At 34.0% G+C, this 27,102-nt stretch overlaps 5 protein-coding genes across 7 annotated transcripts; 2 read left to right on the top strand and 3 right to left on the bottom strand.

Moving 5' to 3' along the window:
* The first annotated feature begins 107 nt into the window (after positions 1 to 107).
* LOC106175495 (mesencephalic astrocyte-derived neurotrophic factor homolog) lies at positions 108 to 2,166 on the top strand. Its single transcript, XM_013557526.2, has 4 exons — positions 108 to 281; positions 896 to 1,017; positions 1,296 to 1,437; positions 1,671 to 2,166. Exons 1-4 carry the CDS (start codon positions 182 to 184, stop codon positions 1,859 to 1,861), a joined length of 555 nt encoding a protein of 184 aa, XP_013412980.2. The 5' UTR covers positions 108 to 181; the 3' UTR covers positions 1,862 to 2,166.
* A 121-nt stretch (positions 2,167 to 2,287) lies between these two features.
* Positions 2,288 to 4,735, bottom strand: LOC106175496 (small nuclear ribonucleoprotein F). The gene is made up of 4 exons (XM_013557527.2): positions 4,601 to 4,735; positions 3,942 to 4,067; positions 3,580 to 3,644; positions 2,288 to 3,254 (listed from the first exon to the last, which is right to left on the bottom strand). Exons 1-4 carry the CDS (start codon positions 4,694 to 4,696, stop codon positions 3,188 to 3,190), a joined length of 354 nt encoding a protein of 117 aa, XP_013412981.1. The 5' UTR covers positions 4,697 to 4,735; the 3' UTR covers positions 2,288 to 3,187.
* On the top strand, positions 4,668 to 7,056 carry LOC106175494 (mediator of RNA polymerase II transcription subunit 20-like). The gene is made up of 4 exons (XM_013557525.2): positions 4,668 to 4,795; positions 5,436 to 5,578; positions 5,835 to 6,091; positions 6,484 to 7,056. The coding sequence occupies exons 1-4, from the start codon at positions 4,782 to 4,784 to the stop codon at positions 6,688 to 6,690; spliced, it is 621 nt and encodes a 206-aa protein (XP_013412979.1). The 5' UTR covers positions 4,668 to 4,781; the 3' UTR covers positions 6,691 to 7,056.
* Positions 7,057 to 7,062: 6 nt separating this feature from the next.
* LOC106162563 (tafazzin-like) lies at positions 7,063 to 11,163 on the bottom strand. The gene is made up of 8 exons (XM_013539878.3): positions 10,863 to 11,163; positions 10,221 to 10,343; positions 9,534 to 9,746; positions 9,115 to 9,156; positions 8,789 to 8,851; positions 8,351 to 8,406; positions 7,823 to 7,900; positions 7,063 to 7,632 (listed from the first exon to the last, which is right to left on the bottom strand). The coding sequence occupies exons 1-8, from the start codon at positions 10,999 to 11,001 to the stop codon at positions 7,525 to 7,527; spliced, it is 822 nt and encodes a 273-aa protein (XP_013395332.2). The 5' UTR covers positions 11,002 to 11,163; the 3' UTR covers positions 7,063 to 7,524.
* Positions 11,164 to 11,962: 799 nt separating this feature from the next.
* LOC106162562 (transmembrane protein adipocyte-associated 1 homolog) lies at positions 11,963 to 26,858 on the bottom strand. Of its 3 annotated transcripts, none has more exons than XM_087015609.1 (11): positions 26,769 to 26,858; positions 26,037 to 26,144; positions 17,073 to 17,184; positions 16,479 to 16,611; positions 15,900 to 15,977; positions 15,521 to 15,593; positions 15,127 to 15,206; positions 14,725 to 14,841; positions 14,378 to 14,438; positions 13,859 to 14,042; positions 11,963 to 13,537 (listed from the first exon to the last, which is right to left on the bottom strand). In XM_087015609.1, exons 2-11 carry the CDS (start codon positions 26,119 to 26,121, stop codon positions 13,231 to 13,233), a joined length of 1,230 nt encoding a protein of 409 aa, XP_086871735.1. In that variant the 5' UTR covers positions 26,122 to 26,144; positions 26,769 to 26,858; the 3' UTR covers positions 11,963 to 13,230. The 3 variants fall into 3 exon arrangements, with proteins under 3 accessions (XP_086871735.1, XP_086871733.1, XP_086871734.1); XM_087015607.1 differs by having other exon boundaries at positions 26,037 to 26,154; positions 26,769 to 26,826; XM_087015608.1 differs by lacking the exon at positions 26,769 to 26,858 and adding an exon at positions 26,687 to 26,707 and having other exon boundaries at positions 26,037 to 26,154.
* Between the last annotated feature and the right edge of the window lie 244 nt (positions 26,859 to 27,102).

Genomic DNA, 27,102 nt, shown 5'->3' on the forward strand with positions numbered 1-27,102 from the left:
TCAGAAGCCGACAACTCGCTTTCTTGAGCAACGTGGATGAATGACAAATCCTCATAGCAGTACCAAAAAGTTTAATTAGACGTGTGTGTTTCTCTCGACAGAACAAGCAAAAACGACTGTGATACAATCCAAAGGGAAAAGAAAAGAGAATTAGAAACAGACAGTACATTGTCTTGTGATAATGGATTTAAATATGACTTTACTGTACGTATGTGCCGGCGCTCTAGGAATCCTGGCTTTGACAAGTACGACAAATGCTCTAAAGGAAGAAGATTGCCCAGGTAAATAAAACTTCACAAGAATGATTAAGGACTGTGTGATTGAAATGAGAGGTATTTAGTTCATCAGGGTTTATTAAGTTAATCTAAGAGGTAAAATGCCCCTGTTAACACTAAACATCTAAAGACGAAAGTGGCATTTCATACAATATACCAGTACTTGAGTTCAGTTAGCCAAGTCAGAAGAATGACCTCGAAACAGTGTTATTGGAATGATGTGTGACATTAATATGAGAAAAGTGGCTTGTGTGATTATTTAGATATAAAAAGAATCATTTAGATCGAATGTCATTGTTGTCTATTAGAACAGTCTACCTCTACCATTCATTTCTGTTATTTATTAACTGTACGTATTGTTAAAAGTGTACTAAACTAAGTAAAGAAGCGTAATGGGTATTTATGTTTTATAAGAATCTGCTAACATGTTATATACAATTTTCAGTGACAAGATTACTGCTGTGCTAAACATTTTTCTTTAAATTTGTTGTAGAAATTTTTGGAATGGAATGGTTATCTTATACATTACTTTGAAAAAGCTTAGGCTCAACTATTTCTGTTTCATTAATTTTACATTTTTGTTTAGTTTAAACTACAAAAAGTTTTTATCTTTATTTTAGTCTGTATCAAGTTTCTAACAAAGTTTATGAACACACTGGAAGGTGAAGAAAAAACGGTTGAAAACATTGAGAAAAAGTTCAGGAAGTTTTGTAAATCTGCCAAGAACAAAGATGAAAGATTGGTGAGTACACTGCATTGTTAAACACAGTTTTATTATTAATGAAAAAACAAATTGGTTAAAATACACCCTTGTAGTAACATTAAATGTCTTCTCTATTTAAACCCTCATATGTTTACTAGTAAGTAACAAGTTTGTTTTAAGTTTATTTTGCTGCATTTCATAACAGGTGTCTGATTCTTCAGGGTATAATATCAATAAACAATTAACAACAATCAAGTGAAAAAGATTTAACCGGGGTTTATTATTATATACAATAATCCTTCTGTATTATATTTCAGTGTTACTATATTGGGGCCCTAGAAACCTCCGCCACTGGTATCCTTGGAGAGATGTCTAAACCCATGAGTTGGGGAGTACCTGCCGATAAAGTTTGTGAAAAACTGAACAGAAAAGATAGCCAAATATGTGAACTAAGATATCGTAAGTTATTTTCCTTTGTTTCATCTGAAAATAGATCAGCGTAATATGTAGAATAATGTAAGGATGATATGTAAATGTTTACATTAAGAGTATTCTCTTCAGTTATATTGCAGTGTTTTTCACTACCATAATGGGATTATTTCCACAAAATTTAATGAAAGCAATTAAACATTATGTCCTTTAAAAAAGGGAAATTTTTATGACATTTAACAATTTCTCCTTTTTTATTTCAGCAAAAGTAGTAGACCTGGCAACAGTAAACCTTAAAAAATTGAAAGTAAAAGATTTGAAAAACATCTTAAACAACTGGGGAGAGGAGTGCAAGGGATGTGCCGAGAAATCTGATTTTATTCGTAAGATTGAGGAGTTAATGCCAGAGCATGCCCCAGAGGCTCATGCTGCCAGAACGAAAGAGGAGTTATGAGAACATTTTGTTTAGGCGACATTAATAAATTATTTACAGCATCCAAATCTCGTTGACTTTGTTACAATCCATTGCAATAATTTTTTTTTTAAGGAAGGAAAAAACGATTTAGCTTTAACTGGTGCAGATCATATAAAGAACATTCATTGTGGCGTTTTCCATCGATTAGCAAATTCTCCCTTGTATAATTGGAGATGTTTATATTTTGTAACCATGTTCATATTGTACATATAATTATTACACGTTTCAACTTTTGTCATGATTACTGTTTTACTAGCTAAGTAAAATGGACCATTATTCTTGAATATTTGTTCGAGTTATGACTTCAATTATATAACCAAAAGAAAAATTGTAAATTATAGCTAAATAACCCTCATTTGCCTGCAATCCTGATTTGCTACTGTGAAATAAAAATCAAGAACAATGTACTATAAAAAGTTTTATTTTGGAACTGCTGGGTGACAAGTTAAAAGCAATGTCTACCCTAATTATTGTATTTTACAACAATGCTGTAATACCAGGTCAACAATACAGACTTGCCAATTAAGCAATTTCTCAGGTTTATATCCTTGATATTCCTAAGGAAATTTGCTTCACAGAACACTGTCATTTGACGCAATCTTGACTGTTAGTCAAACTGTTCAGCTCACTTGTCTTTACAATACACCAGGACTTAAGAATGTGCAGAAACGGGAAAATCTTAACAACCCATTAAAAGTTTCTCAGGTTTTTTTGAAAACTACCATCCACAAGCAGGCTTCTGCTGTCCAATAGGAATAGGAATGAATGCTTACCAATTTGCCCCTAGACTTGCATACACACTTCGGTGTGGCTCCATTGTCACTTTCAAAGCACATGATCATTATGAAGTACCCACTTTGAATCAATTAAGCAGAATATTTACAGTAACATACAGATGACAATGCTTTTGCCATTAATTTTAGTTCATCAATATCAATAATCCAACTTTTCAACTAATAACCATGAAATTGGTTTCAATCTGTCTATATAGAAGACTGTGTCAACTACAGTTCTGAATTCATGGAATGCAAACATTTTGCTTTAAGGAAGTCTTTGAAAATTAACAAAGAAAAATGAAATGACTATACTGCATGGGACGAATTTTGTAAAACAATTGTAATGTGTACATTTTTCAATTAAAAATGCCACTGCTGGAGCATCATGAAATAGATGCCTAAAACAATCAGCACACTAAGTTGAACATTCTGCTCTTTTTTTCTTTGACGTTTAATGAAATGATGTTTCCAGCAGATAAAGAGCAACTTTCAGAACATGAGTCTTTGGTAAAAATAAAAAAAACTTTTGCTAGTCTTTCATCTCTCCCTCTTCATCTTCTTCCTCTACACCTCTGATGTATAATACATTATTACACCTGAAATTGAGATAATAGTTTATATAATTATACATAAATTTCACTATTCAAAGGCCTACTCTGTTGCAGATGTGAAGCTTTTTTTATTATAAATGAAATGAAATAATTAAAATTTCTATTTTTACTAAAATGGGTTTCTGAAAACAAAATTCTGTTTTTTAAATTACACAGCTGTAATCGACTACTGATAACATTAAAATTACAAATAACAATTTTGCCACATTAAGAAAAAACATCTGATTTTATATTAAGCACAAGACCTATTTGCTAAAACAAAAATAATGCAAAAGGTATGTATTAGTATGAGAGTTACATCAAGGCCCACCTAATGAGAACTTCTCCAAGATTGCCTGATAAAGCTCCATCAATATATTCTTCTGTATTTGCAAGCTGAAATCAAATCAAACAAAAAATCTTATGTTTAAGTTCCTTTTTAAAAATAAAAAGACCAGGTTGCATGCAAATTTTCAAATGCACATTTTGGTATTTGTATTTTCTACATGTTACCCAAACTTCTCTGATAACTCACTTATTTTAAAACAATTTTCATTATCTTATCACTCAAAAATGGCAAACAAACTGTATATTGTTGTGACAAAAAAAAAAAAAAAAAAAAATTAAAACTACATAAATCCAAGAATGTTATTATCAAAGCAAAGCTGACACAAACACAGGGTCCACTCTAACCTGAAGATTCATGTATCCGTCTACTGAAACTAAGTATCCTTTATACTCCATTCCCCACTTTAGTTTCACCATGACTGGTTTTCCTGTTAACCCATTCAGGAAGGGTTTAGGGTTCATGGGAAGTGTCTGAAAAATAACAGAAAGGAGTAGGACATTTAAACAAATAGACAAGTAAGACCACCAGTGATTTGTCAATATATGTTATATATAATTGTTTCAATTTAGGGTTTGATAGAGAGCATACCTCACATAAAGTTACGCTGAGAACACAAACTTCTAGTAAAATGACTAGCGCCCAAAACAAATTTCATTCTATTTTATAAAAATTATTTTTAAAATTATTTCGTACTAGTAAAAAACCCAAATTTGTATGCTTTAGTGGGTGTTTAAGTGCCTCAGCATAATCATCGGATACCGTCATGTGTGCGACAATCTAAATTACCTCCAGTTTATGGATGGAGACATTGAGTAGAAATGAAAGAAAATGGATCATGCTACCATAACGTCAAGTGACTCGTGAACAACCGAGTCATATTCTGTCATCGGGAAAGCAACTTTAGCCAATATTTTTAAACACAGGGATGCACACCGATCTAAAGTGACTAATGCGATTACTCTTATTGAGTTCATAACTGAACTAGCATGCGAATTTCTCTTACCGAAGCCATCTCTTTCTCTTGCCGGTTCCTTTTTCGCACGCTTTCCACACGTTCTGCGCACGCGCAACACCGACTTCCGCGTAAACAAAAGTGCATTGTGGGACTTTATTCCAGCATGTGAATGAGAGAAGAAACTGTGTTTTTATATTTTTACTATGAATTTCTGAAAAATTAGGATACAATGGGGGTTGTATGGTATGTAAATGTGATTCAGTTGAATGAATATATATGTTAATAGTAGAATTTGAAGAGGCTTATTTGCTCTTGTATCGCGATTCACGAACTAAAAAACTGAAAGAAACATAAAGACAAACACGACATGCTGATGAAGCTTGCTTCTTTAAATAATGACCAGTTTTCTATCAGATACCATTGGGTGTCATCATTTCTAATACTTACAGACACTAACCCAACTTGCAAGAGTTGCCATTTTGGTAAGGATCTTATTTTAGGAAAAGTTGACAACATTCTTCATTGCTATTTTTGTGCGAAGAGTGAATATAAGTACATGAAATTAAATAAATTATGATAATATAATTTTGCGAGGCTATTTTTACGCAAAAGTGATACAAATTTTTTTATATAATACTTTAACAATATAGCTTTATATTCAATACTATATATGCAGAAGAGCAGGCCAACATACTGGTACCATAATTACTAGTTAGATTGATTATGATATTAAAAATGATAGAAAATATTTTACTTTATTCCATGTCAGTTATGCCTCCTCTATAATCTCACAAAAGGAGATTGACCATCAGTTATTGTATGTATTGTAATTTAGGAAACCCTCTGTAATGAAAATTAAAATATTTCTGTAATATATTTCCAGTGTTGCCTCCTATCCTGTACCAGAGGGCAAGAGTGGACAGCAGATAGTAGACGTGTTGCAGTCGAGATTGGAACAACTGGGCGCTGAAAAGAGTGGACAGTTTAATGTGGATTGTGAAACTTATCAATCTCAAGTTCCTTCAGGTAAAAAATTATTTCTGTTATTGTAAACTTAACAGTTTTGATGAAAAGTCTTACGAGACCTCACAGTCTGACTTAAATGTACCAGTATTGTAATCTGTTCTTAAAATAACTTTTAAGTGTGGTCAGACTTTTCATTAAGAGGCTTTATTCAGGCTGCAAATCACTTATTCTGAATGTAGGTTTTTATAGACTTTTGATTCCTATTTCACTCCAGATTTTGTTAACATATCGCAGGTGTATTTTACTCTTATTTCAGCTCAGAATAGACTGGTGCACCTCCTACACAACAGCGAGCAACCCGCGACGTGTTTTGCTGTCCTCGACACGGGCACCTGCTTAGTTGCAGACAATCTCTTCAATCTGCTCATGTTGAAGCTGAAAAATTTTTACCCCACAAGGAAAGGTTTTAAGATAGAATCCAAAGGACAGAGATATTCCCTGGGGGATTTTATCATTAAAATTGGATCTGTTACTTTTGGACAGAATATAAGCTTTAAGGGAATTTTGGTTGAGGTAAGTTTTACCTCTTATTTGTTGCTCGATTTTGCATAAGCAAATTTATTTTTACAGGTGCATATTAAAATATTAATGAGCTTAATTAAGTGGTAAATTTGTGATATTTAGGTATCGATTTGTCTTACCTGCTGTGCAGCAAAATTGTTCTTAATGTTACTGTAGTAAAATGAATCTTCTTTATCTACTTAGAAAACATTTTGCAAATTGAGACTACAATCATGTCAGAGACTTCAGACCTTTTTCTTGTATATTAAATTATCCAAGATCAGTGGGAAGTAGGGAACATAATAAATTATTGTTTGGATTGAATTATGTCATATATTATTTCAGTATTTTTGTATAATACATTGTACAAAATTAAATTGAAGTACTATTTGTGTTGCCTGCAGGTAGAGTATTGTCCGTGTATGGTCCCCGGGGACTGCTGGGACCTGATGAAGGAATTCATGCAGGGATTTATGGGCAACTGTGTGGAAAATCCCTCCAATTATCTCAAAACCAAGATGGACATAATGTACACCCCAGCAGATACCATACAGCAGTATTTAGAACACTTCAAAACTTTCAGGAAGGAATCCCTGGCAGTGACACGGTGAATGGTAGTCCTGTTCCACTGGATGTTCTTTTTTTCCTAGAAACTTTTATCTTTGAAAGAGTCATGCCATATTTCAGCTGTCACGGGTGCAGGGGTACTGCTACCTCTGTAGTTGAACAGTTTGGTGGCTGTGGTATAATGAACTTGATAATGATTGGAAACTTTACAAGCGGGAACAAATAATAAATTTGCTTACAAAAAGGGTTTTTGAAATTCAAGCAAACTCTAGTCTAACATTACAAAAAAAAATTCTGTGTTACAACACATCAGTTGACAGCCACCTTCAAATCCAATGACCTGTTATATTAGACAGTAAGGTTTGAAAGAAGGAGTTGAGATTTCAGACAAATAAATGTTATCACAAATACATGTGTAATGAATTAAATACCTTTATTACCATAACCATAACAACGGTCAACAATGATTTGCCCTGATGATTTGTTTTTGTCTTTGAAAAAAGTTAAAGTTAATACAAAAGTTAAACTATATATTTATGTTAAAGGGGTAAAAATTTCATTTTGGTCAAAAAATTATTTTCCTGGGATAAACAACGGCTTTCCCATACTAACCAATGGTTTATGCATCCATTCCGACATTCAAAGTTAGAACAACCGATGACCTTCTGATTCTTATCATGCCAATATTTTTTCTTGAAATTATACCTTTTGACACCAAAGAAAAGTTTAAATCCTTCTGAGCCCAATGTTTCATGTATCAACTGTGATGTAAACATGTTCACCTGAGACACTCAGTAAAATAAAAGTAACTGCAGTCAATTCATTAAGTCAGACTCTGTATTAAAATATACCCAGCTATGATAAATGATGTATATTCGTCAGCTTTTTGGCATTATCTTTCTACTGTTGTGTAAATGCTCAGCTTTGGCTTTTAGTTCTAAAAATTCTTCTTGAATAACATCTGTTATTGCCTTTCTGATTTCCATCTGGAAAAAAATTGAGCTTTCAAAATGAATTTATCCCAGGATATTCTCACCTCCCCCTCCCCCCCCCCCCCAAAAAAAATGGTTTAATCGGTGTATAAAAATGACTTCCATAGTCACTGTAATAAAAAAAATTAAACACTTGGTGGTTATGTCAAACTTTTGTTCTAAGACTTGTAATAAATATACTTACTGGGGACTTTTTAGCTATCTTCAACTGTTCCAACAATGTCTTGAACTCCAGGGGGTTTCCAACATATATAGTCAGTTCCTTGACAACAGAAAAAAAATCTGTTTAACCACGTCATTCTGTTGCAAAAGTTGTAATTTGGACATTTAATCTACAACTCTGCATGCCTTATGCCAAGAATTGTATCGTGTTGGAGGTGACAATGCAATTGTGAGAGGGACACGTGTCCCTCTAGTGAGGAAAATTACAAGGGAGTAGTTGTTGCATTGTGTGGAACGTGGCGGTCTCCATGTTTTTCCTGTGGGTGAGACCATGATGTTTCCAATTGTTACTTGTGTTGTAAAACTGTAAAACTAATTTAAAAAAAAAAAAGGAACCAGCGACTTATCGACTTGTCAACTTATTTTGAACACCTTATATTTATAGATTATCAGATAAAACGGTTCTCTATGGGAAATGCCATCATAAGATTGCAATTTATGACCTCAAGAAAGTCATATATGTATTTTAGTCAGGAAAGAGATATTTCACCTTCAATATTCTGGGTGGAAAATAGGGCTTTCTATTTGGCAATATATCATCTGCCCCTAAAATATTAAAAATAACAATAATTATAAAATATATATAATAAAAATAAAATAAAAATAATAATAATAATAATAACAATGATTACATTGTTTCAAAATGACACAGTGGCATCACAATAAAGCTCTACAGACCAAATTTGTTTATTTATTTAACAACAGTTCCAACTCTTGTAATCCTTGACATAACAACAGACATGTTCCCCAAATCACTTAATTAATTAACCATTTGATTCAGTTAAAAAAACTCTGAATATATACCGTCTGATATTTAAGGAGTGGGACTACAGGCTCTTTTTCAGTCCGACTAACAATTAGTTCCATTTCCGGTCTAAAATTGATCTTGTCTGCACTGGACTCCTAACTGTTCTCCAGTCATACTTACCTAAGTGCCATATTGGAATGACCAGTGGATCAATCTTACACTCCGCTATCAGTCTTCCAACACCTGAATGAACAATATACAAATGTCTGTACATATATGATAATATACAGCATGGCAGGGTTAAAATGTTGCTGCCCTCTTTTTCTTTTTTGTATTTAGATCTGTGCAAATAACTTCATTTTTATTTACACAAGCAGCAACAAAAAACCTCTTGCCCCAACAACAATTATGTTTATGCAGCCATTAAAATTCAAAGCAAAGATCTAAAACTGCAAATTCACAAAAATAGTCATATCATTCAAAATTAATTATGTATATTCACTTACCCCATTTCAGCCTCATTGGTTCTTTTGTTACGTTGATTTTACCTGACGATTAAAAGAAACAACAGCAAATGTGTTAAATGACATGTGCATACATATACATCTCATTATGTTGTGACATCTTTCATCATATTTCATATATCTGGGTAATAAATTAAGAGAGAGAATGGGCTATGATTTACTCATCATCAATAAGTAATAATTTTTAAACAAGTATGAATTTAAGCCAATTGTTTATGCCAAAACAAAACAACAAAGGAAAAAAAAACATTCTGTGGGATACTGTTATTATCATTATTATTTTTGGAGGGGAGGGGGCAAAAGGACAAGTGATGAAGACATGGTTCCAGAACACAGCCAATGGACAGTCAGAGGACAGACAATGGAAGTTGTCCGAGACAGAGAATACATGATTTACTCACCTTCAGGAAACACGTGCACCCAGTTGCCCCTGTTGAGTTCATCAACCAAAAAGTTCATGGTGTGCTGGAAGACACCGTCCCCTCTGCGTATAGGGACCACCTTGCCCCAGGAACAAAGGCGGTTCGTCAACGGCCATTTACTGATGACATCTTCAGCACCCGGATCCCAGCGCATTAACTCTGTGTTCAGTAGGTGGCGCCACTTCAGCACACCTGGTACAAAATATCTTTTTATACTTATTAACATGAAGGCTAGGTGTGTATTCTGATATATATATACTAGTGTGTGTGTGTGTGTGTGTATATATATATTATATATTACTTTGACTGAAAAAATAAAATCATTTAAAAAAAGATGAAGGGTAGTTAATTTACCTACATTTTAATTGAATCAGTAACATATAAAAAAGGGGGTTTGGGGGGGGGGGTAATCCAACAAGATATTTGAATATGATTTTTTTTTCAGTGATCTTGAAAATTACTTCTGTCAAGAACTTTGACAACCAGCATAATTGTCAACTGATCTTTAAGAACCAATTTTTCTTTACCACCTTTTTCCTTACCAATATGTAATATATATTTGCAATAAAACACTTATCTTGTAAATGGTTTTCTTAATCATTTCCAGGTTACCTTGAATGTTTTAGGCCAAGGTATGACATCTATTTATGCTTTACAGACACTCACCCCAAATAAGTGGATCATCTATACACGAGGCGTGGTTGCTAACTGTGATTAAAGGACGTCCTTGACGGGATTCAAGAGCACTTTGTAGAATTTCTAGGTTATGTGTCTGTACATAGGTAATCTCTGAAAGGATAAAAAAGTTTTGTTTGAAATTTGTCTGAGTTTAATTTTGAAAAACTCAGTTAGACAATAGTTTGGTAACTGGTGCAGAATTTAAAATCCTTAAGAAAAATTCCTACAGCAGAGCCTGTAGGAATTTTTTCGTAAGGGAAGTTATTATGACTTTATCAGATATGCAAAGAATGAAGACTTATGGCCAACATATTAATATAGAAAAACTAACCAGCACACTCTCACCAGGGGTTGAATTAAATATAAAGGGCATATAAAGGGGGGGAGAAGAGGAGGGGTCCAGTCTTCTGTAATTCATGGCAATGTAATTAAACTTCAAAAGCAAAGAAAAGCTCAGTCTACCCCTGACCTTCTGAACAACGTAGTATTTTCGTCCAAGACTCAAGAGGTCTGATTTGATTTTGGATAAATTTTTATGTGGTTATGGGGCTAAAAAGCGCATAGGCTGCATCATACATACACTAGCAATTATAAAAACATAATAAAAATCACAATAAGTTCGAGCCTTACTGGACCACATTTTGCTGATCATGTTAAAGAAGGACAAGGTCATCCAGCTCGGCATCCGCCATCGCAGTGGAAACCTTCCATCAGCATTCCTTGGAGGGACGAGCCACTTTAATTTGGAGTCCCCTGGTTTTTGAGTCATTTTATTTTGTAATAGTTGTCCACTTAATGCAGTGTATACAAATGGTTAACAAATATCAAAATACACGTTTATTAAACTTCATACAAGCTACTTCGACGGTGCCCGGGTTGAGAGTCGCGGTTTCATGGGCGCAGACATCTTGTTCGATGACGTCACTGAATCCAGGAAGTGATTAAGAAATCAAGTTTGTCCCAAAATAGACAAACACCAAGCTTTTGCGAAAAAAAATGGTTATAACTCAGTTTGGTTTGGGGTGTAACCGTTTGCAGGCAGCCAAAGTCAAATTTTTACATCGTAATACAAATTTGGCCAAATTGTGCTAGTTGTGACAAGTTGAGTTGTGCAACTACAGTCACAACTAGCACAATTAAGGCGCTCACAGCCTTTTGCAGCAAGATGATTACATTGATGCCGACTACTTTCGTTTACTGAAGAGCTTTCTCGTTTTTTTTTTTATGGTAATTAAATTTTTTTTACACCATGACGTGATCTGAAATACATTTCTAAAAACATATATCTTTTTTCCCTAAAGCCATGACAGTTTTTAATTCCCTATAAAATGTTGGTAAAGATATTTAGACCCAAGAAGCACTAAATGTTGTTTACTTAGTAAAAACTAAGTAAATGACTGTTTTATCACAATTCAGTATTTGTAAATTTATACAGATAAATACGTTATTTTAATGTTTTGTAAACATTTTATTGAGTGCCAAGACCACATTCCACTACTGACAGTGAAAACTTCATTTCGACCAAATTTAACAGAAAGTTTTCCAGGTATTTAAAAAACACCCAAGTGATTCAGTGTGTCTGATACAATGTATGATCTCTTTTCATTTATCTCTAAAGATGTCATGAACAAAAAACCTAAATATATGATTATAAATAAGAAAGGGGAAATATTAAATATTTTTGGACATCTGAAATAATATGAAAACATATTGCATCAACAGGTGGCATGTACCTGTAAAATATATATTATTTAACGGAGATACATTTTACGCTGTTGGATTAGACAAGACTGTTGACTGCTGGGGAAAAGTTAGTAATCACATTAGTTTGGTCAGTCAATTAATATGATATAAGGCATTATCATGGCAGAATTGTGGAGCTTTTGAAAAATATCTTAAACTCTTTCTTGTAACTTTATCAAATAGACTTCAATAAAATTATACAATCCTTTTATCTGTTTATATTACGCACTGTACATTTTAGAAACCATTACTTCTTCAAAATATGATCTTCACCATCTCATGGTTCATATGTGTCTACTTATGGCATCATTTTCAAAAGAAATGTTTAACAAAATATCACTTATTAATTAATTCTTAGCAACAATGATATGTACAGTTAAACTCAACAAATTGGAAACATTCTCCTCAGCTGTGTAATTAATATATCTAGAAATTGATGAGGTCACAAATTTTAAAAATCTTTAATAGGATTAGACTTTTTTCAGAATAAATAAATAAATAGGCTGACAAGCTTTAAGCAATTTTTAAGTAAAAACTAAGTATGACTGTTATAATTATTTGTGAATTGCACTGTTATTACTAGTAGTGAAAATATTTTCATCTGTCCATTTACAAATAAAAATCTGCCAGTCTGTTTAGATTTCATCATCTTACAACTCAGAGCTACTAGAACTGAGTCACAATTATTCTTCCATTACTAACCACAGATCTGCATCCAGCTTTCCACAGTTGTAGAAACAAAGATACAATTATAAATTCTTGCTTCTAGTGGACTTGTAGTTTAAACTAACAATGTCAAACACACTGTACAGCATCACAGTTTGTACGACTAATATGTATATACCGTATATATTCTTGTATAAGAAGTACTCATCTGTCCACAGTGCATTGAACTTCAAAAATATCAACCACAATAGGCTTTAAGCTGAATATGTCTCTGCTTCTGGCTGTATCTCCTGTTAATTCTCTCAGTTTTCTTGGATATAAAGAATAATATGTACTGTATTTCTCTATGTAAAGAGGGAAGTTCATATTTAATTTGCCAATTTGTTCTTAATGTAACAGAAATAATAATCCCTGCCATTTCTTTGTTTCAACTGAGAAGATGCAGAGAAACAAGGAACAATCAGCTGACGTTTCAAGTAAAAGGCCTCTTTTGGCCTTAGACTCATTCTGCCCGTTAGTGGTTGATAATGAAACTAGACCGAGTGACTTGATGTTGTTTCTCCTCTCTCTCTCAGAACTCGGAAAGAGTTCATGTCAATTCTGCCTTGCTTGCCTCAAATCCAGACGGAATATCGGCATTGATGCTATAGTCTCCAGAGTCGAGCACAGTGAAGTCCTCAGAATGGTCGTACAACGGGTTCTTACTCGGACCGATGTCAAAATCCTCCTCCCCACTTCCTGTTGCACTGTTTGTGTCGAAAGGCGTGCTATCGTAGCCGGACGTCATGGAGGCATCGATGCGAGGCGTCTGATAGGGCAGGCTGACCTGGTCGTCTTCGACGCCCCCCTCGTCCATGTGAGATTTGTATGAAAACAAAAGATTCAACCTCGGAGTTCTGAAAAAGGAAACAAAATATTTCTTAATTTTGGAACAATAAGTTATTTTGAAAGTGTTTCATCAGATGTACTTTGTAAAATAGACAGAAGATATTGAGTGAAATAAATAGAATATATCTTGAGAAGAATGTTCATCTACAAAACTTCTTTTCTAAAAACACTATTATGCTATTTATTAGTTCTATGCAAGGAAACATTTCAGAGTATATGAAGGAAGTAAGCAAGAATTAAAATAATCAAACAACTCGTTTTATGAAGCAAAATACAGATATCGAAAAACTATGACCAATGTTATATTTCAAATGGACTTAATTTCTCACCCAAAAAATTTCCACAAAAATGTACAAAACACAAGCGGTGCAAACATGGAAAAGTAAAGATAGGCGGCGACGTCCACCACACACATGCCTTCGATTGCACCCATTTCTAAAGCCGCGCTGCCAATAACTTCACCCAGATTTAGCAATGCTAGTATGCCGCAGTAGATATAGAAACTCTTCTTAGCTGTAATGTGTAAAAAAAATGTGACATAAGTTTAATATTTGTATTGGTTTTAAAACACGCACATAATTTATATAATATATAAATTTAAATATATCAGTATGCTAAAAATTTGATGTTATTGAAGCAAACTTAAATGCTTTGCACGTCACTTTTGAGATGCTTTCAATATGACATTCCCGGCAGAGAGTTTCACCCTTATTGCTGAAAAATTAACCCCGCCTCATGACATTCTGAAAAATGTTCTAGTCACATTTAAAGTCATGCAGTATCAAAGGACTTATTTTAGATAATCCTATGATTCTCATTGTGTTGCTTGAACATGATCTGTTACTTACATGGCAAGTTGAGCTTGTCCTTGAGTGGGGTATACGGCAAGACAAGTACCGTGATGTACACCTTTATATATAGTTGAAATACACAAGTATTATCATCAAGTAAAACATGCGTCTGTATAATTGTACAAGTAAATATAATAAGTCATTCCATTTCAAATCTTTTCTAACAGTAAAAATATTACTGCAGGTACCATTATATCTTGTTAGGTTTCTAGTGTGCCTAAATTAGTAAAATGCGAAATAAATAATTTAAAAGAGTCTCAAAAGGCTTTTATATATTAAAACAATTCTTATAAAAACACATCTTAGTTAATACAGTCAAGCCTTGGTGATCTTGGCAAACTTACCACTAAGAAGAATGCCGCACTGGCACACAAAAAGATCATTCCTCCATGAGCAAAAATATCATAATTTTCTCCCTCCAAGTAATATTTCTTGTCATGGTAATGGAACTCCAATACACCCTGAAAAAAGAGGAAAAAAATCATAAATATTATTAGTGAAGATATTACTGGTTGTAAAGAATAAGTGAATAATTTTGGAAATATTACACATTTTTTCTACTGTCACAAAAGTCCATGAAAATGACCCAAAAAATTTTAAGATATTACTGGCAAATATATCATTTCAAATGGAGACAAATATCTTTTAAGCATGTAGTGGGGGTAAAAATCTGTCACAAATTCAACCCAAAATCAAACTCTTTAAACAATTTGAAACTAAACAAACAGGAAAAAACTCACACCTACCTGTGTTATTGAATAGATTGCTGCAAGGAAACAAGTAATTGCCAGGACTCTCCTGATACTGGTTCTGCTGTCCAGGTGACCTGGAATAGAACAGCGGTCAGGTGATTATCATGACACTGGGAGATACACATGACACTGGGAGGTAAACATGACGCTAGGAGGTAGACATGACACTTGGAGATAAACATGAGACTGGGAGATAAACATGACACTGGGAGCGCTGGGAGATAAACATGAAACTGGAAGACAAACATGGCACTCGGAGACAAAAATGATGCTGAGAAATGAACATGACACTAGGAGATGTCCATGACACTGAGAACCCAATATACATTAATGTAAGCAATTATTTTGTATGACTATTCAAGTTGACAACAGTACACTGCAAACTTACCAAACAACAGTCCAAAAATGACAACAGACATTTCTGTAGCTAACAAGAAAAATCTCAGCACCAACCATAATATCTGGAAAAGAATGACCAAAATTTTATCAACTGGAAATTTAAAACAATAATGTGTTAAAAGCAACAAACTTGTGGAAAATTCTATTCTTACATATCAAAAGATTCTCCATCTCAAGCATGTCTGCTTGCGTGTCTTTTGGTTTCATTTGTTTGTTTGCATTTTTGTTTGTCTGCTATTTGCTAACTTGCCCACTTCCTGTATTATTTTGTCTTTCTGTTTCTTTGTCTATCTGGCTACCTGTTAGTTTGCCTGCATGTTAGTTTTCCCGCCTGTCTGTCTTTCTGTCTCACTATAAAGAAACCTCACCTTATCTGCTATATTATGGTGACTCACTATCATGGCTATTACTGCACGGATCACTCCAATTATACAGATCACCCACACCTGGAGAGATGGAAAATTTTTAATAAAATATACATTAAATTTAATTCATATTCAATTTATTTATTGAAAAAAAAAGCCCAATGAAATCATCAAGTTAAAATAACAAGACTTCTGTATCTCCTTACACTATGATCTCTGGACAACTTCAATAAAATCTTCCTTCAAGTACTTCCTTCTCTCCATGAGTCTCATCCAGAGACAATCCTGTTGTACTGCAATTGTGTCTTTTGTCCCCTTCAGCAGTTCTTAACCCTTGTCTTTTAAACCTCTCCTCAAACCATCATTTTGAACTGGTATGCAAGGCATTTTTTTTCTCCACCTACTTTATATTTTTCTCGAAACTTGCCAATAAATTAACCCAGTACAAGCTTTAGTATCAATTTTGTTCTCATGGCACGTCCAAGCAATCACCAAAGTGTAAATACTGAGCAGAAAACAACTAACCGAGGGTATATCACAGCGTAATCTAAACAAAAACATCCCACAGGGAGTAGTACTGACCAGAGTGTAAAAAGCTGTGAAGATAGGGCTGCCTGTGGTGCCGAGTTTCTGTAGCGCTGTTCGTATCCTCAGTAGCATGAAGATGGCAAATATCACGTTGGGAACCAGGATCATCAAGTCCCAGATACGGACACTGATTTGAAAAAAAAAAAAAAACTTACACAGAGGATATAGTAGAGGTGTTAGGTGAATAACAATCAAGATTTTAAAAAATACAAAACAGAAATATTAACTTTTAAAAAGACTTCAAAGCACTAAGAAAATGACTAAATTAAAGAAAATATTAAGCATCAAACTGTCTTTATCTTTAAACAATCAAAATCACTTAAAATAACTGGTGGTGAACATTTTTCAGCTCTAAAAAATTCTGAATGTTATTCTACTTTTCAAGGTTTACAAGTATTAAGAATGTAAATCTATTCATATATGTTTACACCTTTTTAACTGTGTATTCCATAAATTCATATCAATGTCGTCAAATCTTTATATCAATAAGGGGTTCTCAATCAATTAAATTTCAATTCATCAATAAATTAAATGTGATTAACAAAAGAGATATACATTTCAATAAAATTTTATGACAGCATTACTTACTGTGAGTCGTTGATATCTTCGTACAGAATCCATTGGCATGGTGGCAGTGTGATTATAGAGGGCGCTGGTAGTGGTGTGGAGGCGTTGGGAGGCCGTGCTGTGCTAAGGTTGCCTGGAAAGATGGTGAATTCAGTGCTGGTGTTGTGATATTTGCTGCTGCACTTCTGATTACTTCATAAATCAAAGATGAGGAAAAAGCTTAAGATCTGAACCTTGAAGAACCTGCAGCTTAACCCAACTCAGTGTGTGAAATATCAGAAAAAGAAAAAGGATTATCTATACAGGGGTGGATCCAGAGATACTTTCTGACTAATAATCTTTGTTGAACCATCCTCCAGTTTTGACAATTTTCTGACGGTAAAAAATGAGATATTCCCCAGTGTAAATTTGAAAATCTGACCATTTTCTAGAGGACCCAGAAGACGGCCTCAGTCTGCATCTGCTATTGGCTTTCTTGTAGACATAGAGAAGAAACCCAACCCCCCTGCCTCCTGAATTCCTCCATTTTTTTATCATTGTACACAAAATCCAGCCACTTAGTAAACTTGACCCTTTTTGATCCATGAAGTGACATTCAGCAAGCAATTATACTATAATAATAAATGAAGAAGAAGTCTATATCATATCTCCATGTTATCTAGCTTTGATGCTCTATCAATGCCCAGATAGCAGTTTTAATTACATGTCATTGTGGGTAACAGTTACAGATTAGATAAGCTGATTATGTAAACACAATAGTGATAAGGGCAGTCCAGACTGTTATTCTTCAGTTTACATATTGACTTTGTAACTATTATTCTAATTTGATTACTCTTCATCATAACAATTGAAACTAGAGGATCAGAGAGGCGATACCGCCTCCGAATATTGTACCACCAGCTGGAGCAAGCGCATTCGTATAGACCCCCACATACACAAAATAAGGGACACAGCCACCAGTTTTGTGCTTGACAAGCTGTAAAAATGCAATCAACAAGAATTTTTAAACTATTGCAAAAAACATATATGGTACAATCAAATTTAAGTTCTTCGTAAGGTAGGTCCAGGGTCAATTTCAAGGTCACAGTAAATTGCCAGTATATGACTTCATATTCAAGTTCAAGAATAACTATGAACCTATCTCTGTCAAGTTTGAAGTTAAAAGAGAAAAAAAGTTCAGTTCATGATAAAAAGTAGGTCAAAGGTCAATTTCAAGGTCACACTTATATTGCCAGTATAGGACTTCCTATTCAAGTTTAATAATAACTATGGACCTATCTCTGTCAGTTTTGGAGATAAAACGGAAGCAAAATTTGCAAAATTCAGTTCATGGTGAAAAGTAGGTCAAAGGTCAATTTCAAGGTCACATTTAGATTGCCAGTATATGACTTTCTATTCAAGTTCAATAGTAACGATGGACCTATCTCTGCCAGTTTTGGAGATAAAAGGAAAGCAAAATTTGCAAAGTTCAGTTCATGGTGAAAAGTAGGTCAAAGGTCAATATTAAGGTCACATTTATATTGCCAGTATATGACTTCCTATTCAAGTTCAATAGTAACTATGGACCTATCTCTGCTATTTTGGAGATATAAGGGACTAAATGTTATTATTTTGGAGTTACCATAATGTGCCTTAAATTTCGTACAGAAAAAATTAATTAAACAAAGAAAATGTCATTTTGGTCAAAATTCTTGAAATAGGAGGTGCTCTGAAGTTTCAGAAGTTCAAGTTTGATGAAATAATGTCATTTTTGAACACAAGTTGTCTGCTTTGCCAAGCCTTATGTTTTATTTTTCCAGAGTTCAAAATTTATTATCCATTACCGTACTGCACATTTTGCTTTTACCACCAATATGTACTTTTTGATACAGCGTAACTCGAAAACCGTATGGAATACAAAAAAACCGAGACCACCTCCAGTATTGGGCTTTACATGCAAAGTTCAGTTCATGGTGAAAAGTAGGTCAAAGGTCAATTTTAAGGTCACATTTATATTGCCAGTATATGACTTCCTATTCAAGTTCAATAGTAACTATGGACCTATCTCTGCCAGTTTTGGAGATAAAAGGGAAGCAAAATTTGCAAAGTTAAGTTCATGGTGAAAAGTAGGTCAAAGGTCAATTTTAAGGTCACATTTAGATTGCCAGTATATGACTTCCTATTCAAGTTCAATAGTAACTATGGACCTATCTCTGCCAGTTTTGGAGATAAAAGGGAAGCAAAATTTGCAAAGTTCAGTTCATGGTGAAAAGTAGGTCAAAGGTCAATTTTAAGGTCACATTTAGATTGCCAGTATATGACTTCCTATTCAATTTCAATAGTAACTATGGACCTATCTCTGCCAGTTTTGGAGATAAAAGGGAAGCAAAATTTGCAAAGTTCAGTTCATGGTGAAAAGTAGGTCAAAGGTCAATTTTAAGGTCACATTTAGATTGCCAGTATATGACTTCCTATTCAAGTTCAATAGTAACTATGAACCTATCTCTGCCAGTTTTGGAGATATAAGGGACTAAATGTTATAATTTTGGAGTTACCATAATGTGCCTTAAATTTCGTACAGAAAAAATTAATTAAAATAAAGAAAATGTCATTTTGGTCAAAATTCTTGAAATAGGAGGTGCTCTGAAGTTTCAGAAGTTCAAGTTTGATGAAATAATGTCATTTTTGAACACAAGTTGTCTGCTTTGCCAAGCCTTATGTTTTATTTTTCCAGAGTTCAAAATTTATTATCCATTACCGTACTGCACATTTTGCTTTTACCACCAATATGTACTTTTTGATACAGCGTAACTCGAAAACCGTATGGAATACAAAAAAACCGAGACCACCTCCAGTATTGGGCTTTACATGCAAAGTTCAGTTCATGGTGAAAAGTAGGTCAAAGGTCAATTTTAAGGTCACATTTAGATTGCCAGTATATGACTTCCTATTCAAGTTCAATAGTAACTATGGACCTATCTCTGCCAGTTTTGGAGATAAAAGGGAAGCAAAATTTGCAAAGTTCAGTTCATGGTGAAAAGTAGGTCAAAGGTCAATTTTAAGGTCACATTTAGATTGCCAGTATATGACTTCCTATTCAAGTTCAATAGTAACTATGGACCTATCTCTGCCAGTTTTGGAGATATAAGGGACTAAATGTTATTATTTTGGAGTTACCATAATGTGCCTTAAATTTCGTACAGAAAAAATTAATTAAAATAAAGAAAATGTCATTTTGGTCAAAATTCTTGAAATAGGAGGTGCTCTGAAGTTTCAGAAGTTCAAGTTTGATGAAATAATGTCATTTTTGAACACAAGTTGTCTGCTTTGCCAAGCCTTATGTTTTATTTTTCCAGAGTTCAAAATTTATTATCCATTACCGTACTGCACATTTTGCTTTTACCACCAATATGTACTTTTTGATACAGCGTAACTCGAAAACCGTATGGAATACAAAAAAACCCGAGACCACCTCCAGTATTGGGCTTTACATGCAAAGTTCAGTTCATGGTGAAAAGTAGGTCAAAGGTCAATTTTAAGGTCACATTTAATTGCCAGTATATGACTTCCTATTCAAGTTCAGTAGTAACTATGGACCTATCTCTGCCAGTTTTGGAGATAAAAGGGAAGCAAAATTTGCAAAGTTCAGTTCATGGTGAAAAGTAGGTCAAAGGTCAATTTTAAGGTCACATTTAGATTGCCAGTATATGACTTCCTATTCAAGTTCAATAGTAACTATGGACCTATCTCTGCCAGTTTTGGAGATATAAGGGACTAAATGTTATAATTTTGGAGTTACCATAATGTGCCTTAAATTTCGTACAGAAAAAATTAATTAAAATAAAGAAAATGTCATTTTGGTCAAAATTCTTGAAATAGGAGGTGCTCTGAAGTTTCAGAAGTTCAAGTTTGATGAAATAATGTCATTTTTGAACACAAGTTGTCTGCTTTGCCAAGCCTTATGTTTTATTTTTCCAGAGTTCAAAATTTATTATCCATTACCGTACTGCACATTTTGCTTTTACCACCAATATGTACTTTTTGATACAGCGTAACTCGAAAACCGTATGGAATACAAAAAAACCCGAGACCACCTCCAGTATTGGGCTTTACATGCAAAGTTCAGTTCATGGTGAAAAGTAGGTCAAAGGTCAATTTTAAGGTCACATTTAATTGCCAGTATATGACTTCCTATTCAAGTTCAGTAGTAACTATGGACCTATCTCTGCCAGTTTTGGAGATAAAAGGGAAGCAAAATTTGCAAAGTTCAGTTCATGGTGAAAAGTAGGTCAAAGGTCAATTTTAAGGTCACATTTAGATTGCCAGTATATGACTTCCTATTCAAGTTCAATAGTAACTATGAACCTATCTCTGCCAGTTTTGGAGATAAAACGGAAGCAAATTTTGCAAAGTTCAGTTTATGGTGAAAAGTAGGTCAAAGGTCAATTTTAAGGTCACATTTAGATTGCCAGTATATGACTTCCTATTCAAGTTCAATAGTAACTACAGACCTATCTCAGCCAGTTTTGGAGATAAAAGGAAAGCAAAATTTGCAAAGTTCAGTTCATGGTGAAAAGTAGGTCAAAGGTCAATTTTAAGGTCACATTTAGATTGCCAGTATATGACTTCCTATTCAAGTTCAATAGTAACTATGGACCTATCAGTTCATGGTGAAAAGTAGGTCAAAGGTCAATTTTAAGGTCACATTTATATTGCCAGTATATGACTTCCTATTCAAGTTCAATAGTAACTATGGACCTATCTCTGCCAGTTTTGGAGATAAAAGGGAAGCAAAATTTGCAAAGTTCAGTTCATGGTGAAAAGTAAGTCAAAGGTCAATTTTAAGGTCACATTTAGATTGCCAGTATATGACTTCCTATTCAAGTTCAATAGTAACTATGGACCTATCTCTGCCAGTTTTGGAGATAAAAGGGAAGCAAAATTTGCAAAGTTCAGTTTATGGTGAAAAGTAGGTCAAAGGTCAATTTTAAGGTCACATTTATATTGCCAGTATATGACTTCCTATTCAAGTTCAATAGTAACTATGGACCTATCTCTGCCAGTTTTGGAGATAAAAGGGAAGCAAAATTTGCAAAGTTCAGTTCATGGTGAAAAGTAGGTCAAAGGTCAATTTTAAGGTCACATTTAGATTGCCAGTATATGACTTCCTATTCAATTTCAATAGTAACTATAGACCTATCTCTGCCAGTTTTGGAGATAAAAGGGAAGCAAAATTTGCAAAGTTCAGTTCATGGTGAAAAGTAGGTCAAAGGTCAATTTTAAGGTCACATTTATATTGCCAGTATATGACTTCCTATTCAAGTTCAATAGTAACTATGAACCTATCTCTGCCAGTTTTGGAGATATAAGGGACTAAATGTTATAATTTTGGAGTTACCATAATGTGCCTTAAATTTCGTACAGAAAAAATTAATTAAAATAAAGAAAATGTCATTTTGGTCAAAATTCTTGAAATAGGAGGTGCTCTGAAGTTTCAGAAGTTCAAGTTTGATGAAATAATGTCATTTTTGAACACATTGTCTGCTTTGCCAAGCCTTATGTTTTATTTTTCCAGAGTTCAAAATTTATTATCCATTACCGTACTGCACATTTTGCTTTTACCACCAATATGTACTTTTTGATACAGCGTAACTCGAAAACCGTATGGAATACAAAAAAACCGAGACCACCTCCAGTATTAGGCTTTACATGCAAAGTTCAGTTCATGGTGAAAAGTAGGTCAAAGGTCAATTTTAAGGTCACATTTAGATTGCCAGTATATGACTTCCTATTCAAGTTCAATAGTAACTATGGACCTATCTCTGCCAGTTTTGGAGATAAAAGGGAAGCAAAATTTGCAAAGTTCAGTTCATGGTGAAAAGTAGGTCAAAGGTCAATTTTAAGGTCACATTTAGATTGCCAGTATATGACTTCCTATTCAAGTTCAATAGTAACTATGGACCTATCTCTGCCAGTTTTGGAGATATAAGGGACTAAATGTTATAATTTTGGAGTTACCATAATGTGCCTTAAATTTCGTACAGAAAAAATTAATTAAAATAAAGAAAATGTCATTTTGGTCAAAATTCTTGAAATAGGAGGTGCTCTGAAGTTTCAGAAGTTCAAGTTTGATGAAATAATGTCATTTTTGAACACATTGTCTGCTTTGCCAAGCCTTATGTTTTATTTTTCCAGAGTTCAAAATTTATTATCCATTACCGTACTGCACATTTTGCTTTTACCACCAATATGTACTTTTTGATACAGCGTAACTCGAAAACCGTATGGAATACAAAAAAACCCGAGACCACCTCCAGTATTGGGCTTTACATGCAAAGTTCAGTTCATGGTGAAAAGTAGGTCAAAGGTCAATTTTAAGGTCACATTTAATTGCCAGTATATGACTTCCTATTCAAGTTCAGTAGTAACTATGGACCTATCTCTGCCAGTTTTGGAGATAAAAGGGAAGCAAAATTTGCAAAGTTCAGTTCATGGTGAAAAGTAGGTCAAAGGTCAATTTTAAGGTCACATTTAGATTGCCAGTATATGACTTCCTATTCAAGTTCAATAGTAACTATGGACCTATCTCTGCCAGTTTTGGAGATAAAACGGAAGCAAATTTTGCAAAGTTCAGTTTATGGTGAAAAGTAGGTCAAAGGTCAATTTTAAGGTCACATTTAGATTGCCAGTATATGACTTCCTATTCAAGTTCAATAGTAACTACGGACCTATCTCAGCCAGTTTTGGAGATAAAAGGAAAGCAAAATTTGCAAAGTTCAGTTTATGGTGAAAAGTAGGTCAAAGGTCAATTTTAAGGTCACATATAGATTGCCAGTATATGACTTCCTATTCAAGTTCAATAGTAACTATGGGCCTATCTCTGCCAGTTTTGGAGATAAAAGGGAAGAAAAATTTGCAAAGTTCAGTTCATGGTGAAAAGTAGGTCAAAGGTCAATTTTAAGGTCACATATAGATTGCCAGTATATGACTTCCTATCCAACTTCAATAGTAACTATAGACCTATCTCTGCCAGTTTTGGAGATATAAGGGACTAAATGCTATAATTTTGGAGTTACCATAATGTGCCTTAAATTTCGTACAGAAAAAATTAATTAAAATAAAGAAAATGTCATTTTGGTCAAAATTCTTGAAATAGGAGGTGCTCTGAAGTTTCAGAAGTTCAAATTTGATGAAATTATGTCATTTTTGAACACAAGTTGTCTGCTTTGCCAAGCCTAATGTTTTATTTTTCCAGAGTTCAAAATTTATTATCCATTACCGTACTGCACATTTTGCTTTTACCACCAATATGTACTTTTTGATACAGCGTAACTCGAAAACCGTATGGAATACAAAAAAACCGAGACCACCTCCAGTGTTGGGCTTTACATGCTCTACAAAATGCAAAAAAGAATGGGTCTCTAGCATTAACGGTTCCCGAATTAGAGACAGTTTTCAGTTTCGGTATCTTATGGCCGCTACTCCCGTGAAAATGCACCGATTGACCCTAAATTCATGGAGATGAAAGATGACCTGAAGGGTAACACTTTCGGTCACTTTAAGGCTGTATTCCCAGAGCTTTTAGATTGATCTATCCCCGCGGGGAGTCACTAGATTACTGTCAGAAAATCCGGCTTAAATGTCTGTCCCACCTACTACAAGCTGTAAGGGGGTAATTAACTTTTGTGTCCACTCGGCTGACAGCTATTTAGCGTGAACCCCCAGAGAGTTAGGTCGATCTAAAGTAGATCGATCTAATCTCTGGAAATGGGGTCTAAGACAAAACAGGATACAGCTTATCAAAGATTAAGTGATAAAATAATTATTAAATTTAGACTAATTCCATTTGCCTGAAGTAAATCTTTATTTTCACATGCAAAGCAGTGAGCAGATTGTGAATGGTCTGAAAAGGGCAAATTGTGCTTTTAAATACAGGAAATATTGAGAACCCAGTGAGAGGTTAAATGAAGCTCAACATAAGCTCCACAGGTACTTGTGACAAACTGACCTCTGTAAAAATGCCTCTAAGCCTTACTGTAATTTTAATTTAAGTTTCCTAAATTCATATTGATACATTCATAATGTAAAAAACAAATGAATTCAAAATTGAGTTAAAAATTATCTGTGCACACTATGGATAACTCTTTTTCCCATTTCAGTTTCTTTCTTTACCTTTGCCAAAGTAAACTGCTTGAACCCTCACTGTGCAGACACCAGTTTGATTACAATAAGGCCAGACGACATCATGTCAGTTACACAGTTTACCACAGAGATGAAAGTGGACCATTAAAAACATCAGGAAAGGGTAAGCACCAAAGGTATGTACCAGTACCTCATCTTTTTTTTTTTTTTTTTTAAGGGGGAGGGGAAGGGGGGGGGGGGCAAGGCAACTGAAAATTTTTTAATCATTTTCTTAAGTTTACAAATATCTTAATTTCTGAATAAATCTGGACGGCTTTCATCTCTGCTACCATAACTGTTCTGAATGCTAGTCATGTACCTCTTCTGACAACCATAAGTATCAACAGACATTGTTAGTATGTATTCACAAAATGGAAGGTCAGCAATGCTCGACCCATTACTGGACATTCCACCTGTTGTCATGGTTGCCATGGGAACTACAGAGGGATAAAGGAGTAAAAAGTACAATTGCTGAAATTAAAGACAAACTTAAGAAATTTACTTTTACTTTTTCGAAAAAAAAAAGTGGATTGGACGGAGTATAGTGGTACTGACAAGACAGTTTACATCATTTTTTTAAACAAGGGTTCATTGGTCCTAAGGTTCTACAGTAAAGTGAACATTCGGACCAATGAACCTTCGAACTATTGCTACGGCCCCGAGCAAGATATAGCAGAATACAAGGTATTTATCACATTAAGTGCAAGCATTGAAGTAGAATATCAGAACATATAAATGTAGATAGTATTTACATATTATGAAAGACTGGTCCATTGTGGAGTTTTGAAATCAATACATAAATAAACAAATGTGTCAGGTACGCACCTTGTGAAGTGTTTCCTACCAGAGCTGCAGTATGGGTCTCTATCAGGGTGTCATCTGGGAGAAAGAAAGCTTTCTTCAGCCCCATCTTGATGCTACTTCAGTGAAAACCTGTGTAAACCTGATAATAATAATAATAATAATAATAATAATAATAATAATAATATTAATAATAACTGCTACTTCAATTCTGTGAAAACCTGTATAATCTAAATTACAGCTGCATAATAATTGTGATGATCAATTTAAGTTCAATTGTTGTTTTTTCATAACAATTTATTAACTTTACTGGTACAATATGATATGATTTATCTAGCATTTAAGATGTAAAATATACATACATACATATATACTATAAACATGATACAGTAAATATGTGGACAAAAAAAAGAGGTCGTAACTTGACACTGAATACAGTAACACAACGCAATACTTAACATTTGGATTAGCATAATTAAGAAATAAATTTCTAAACCTTTATATCCCCAACTGTAATCGACTGAAATTTGTAAAAATGTGAAAATGAAAATGAACATTTTGATTGCGCACTTTCGTAAACAGTTTCCTTCGCCGACATCTACCGCCCACACTTTTCCTACTATAGGCAGTCTAACAGTCAATTACAACAACTTTGACAGAAGATTGGCCAGTACCTGTATTGATAAAAAGAAAATCCGCGAGGTAATTTTCCGAGGAAAGTCTGAAATTAAAGCAAGTTATTTCAATAACAAATACCTGACATTTTCTTTCCTTCTAGTTCCTTCAAAGTGTAACAAATAGTGGTCGATGCTATGCGGATGTAAATCTAGTGATATTATCCAAGACAGCCTTTTATTATTTGCACGGACACTGCGAGCCGTGCTCGTTAGTGAAATGGCGCTCATTAAAGCTCCTAAGTGTTTTTTTTTCTTTCAAAGTAACAAATGAAAGTAACAGCTTTCAAGTGTGTTATAGTTACCAAAATTGTATATGAATGTTTGGTAATATTATTTCAACTTCCATGAGACACACTATAGTCTTAAAACAATATCTTGACTGTGCCATTTACTTTCAGTTGAAACTTGTTGCA

Source organism: Lingula anatina, chromosome 6, assembly GCF_051362555.1.
Source record: "Lingula anatina isolate TDL-2025a chromosome 6, LinAna3.0, whole genome shotgun sequence".
NCBI lineage: Eukaryota > Metazoa > Brachiopoda > Lingulata > Lingulida > Lingulidae > Lingula > Lingula anatina.

What these genes read in the sequence shown, in the direction of transcription:
- LOC106175495 (XM_013557526.2), top strand. Translation starts at nt 182, where the DNA reads ATGGATTTAAATATGACTTTACTGTACGTATGTGCCGGCGCTCTAGGA. An exon ending in AAAGGAAGAAGATTGCCCAG is followed by an intron (nt 282 to 895) that starts GTAAATAAAACT and finishes TCTTTATTTTAG; the next exon opens with TCTGTATCAAGTTTCTAACA. An exon ending in AGAACAAAGATGAAAGATTG is followed by an intron (nt 1,018 to 1,295) that starts GTGAGTACACTG and finishes ATTATATTTCAG; the next exon opens with TGTTACTATATTGGGGCCCT.
- LOC106175496 (XM_013557527.2), bottom strand. Translation starts at nt 4,696, where the DNA reads ATGCACTTTTGTTTACGCGGAAGTCGGTGTTGCGCGTGCGCAGAACGT. An exon ending in AAGAGAAAGAGATGGCTTCG is followed by an intron (nt 4,068 to 4,600) that starts GTAAGAGAAATT and finishes GTTATTTTTCAG; the next exon opens with ACACTTCCCATGAACCCTAA. An exon ending in CTTGGAGAAGTTCTCATTAG is followed by an intron (nt 3,255 to 3,579) that starts GTGGGCCTTGAT and finishes TCTCAATTTCAG; the next exon opens with GTGTAATAATGTATTATACA.
- LOC106175494 (XM_013557525.2), top strand. An exon ending in TCAATCTCAAGTTCCTTCAG is followed by an intron (nt 5,579 to 5,834) that starts GTAAAAAATTAT and finishes CTCTTATTTCAG; the next exon opens with CTCAGAATAGACTGGTGCAC. An exon ending in TTAAGGGAATTTTGGTTGAG is followed by an intron (nt 6,092 to 6,483) that starts GTAAGTTTTACC and finishes TGTTGCCTGCAG; the next exon opens with GTAGAGTATTGTCCGTGTAT.
- LOC106162563 (XM_013539878.3), bottom strand. Translation starts at nt 11,001, where the DNA reads ATGACTCAAAAACCAGGGGACTCCAAATTAAAGTGGCTCGTCCCTCCA. An exon ending in ACCAATGAGGCTGAAATGGG is followed by an intron (nt 8,852 to 9,114) that starts GTAAGTGAATAT and finishes TTGTTCATTCAG; the next exon opens with GTGTTGGAAGACTGATAGCG. An exon ending in TTCCACCCAGAATATTGAAG is followed by an intron (nt 7,901 to 8,350) that starts GTGAAATATCTC and finishes TCTGTTGTCAAG; the next exon opens with GAACTGACTATATATGTTGG.
- LOC106162562 (XM_087015609.1), bottom strand. Translation starts at nt 26,121, where the DNA reads ATGGGGCTGAAGAAAGCTTTCTTTCTCCCAGATGACACCCTGATAGAG. An exon ending in ACCATAATATAGCAGATAAG is followed by an intron (nt 15,594 to 15,899) that starts GTGAGGTTTCTT and finishes ATTCTTTTCCAG; the next exon opens with ATATTATGGTTGGTGCTGAG. An exon ending in CAATCTATTCAATAACACAG is followed by an intron (nt 14,842 to 15,126) that starts GTAGGTGTGAGT and finishes CTCTTTTTTCAG; the next exon opens with GGTGTATTGGAGTTCCATTA.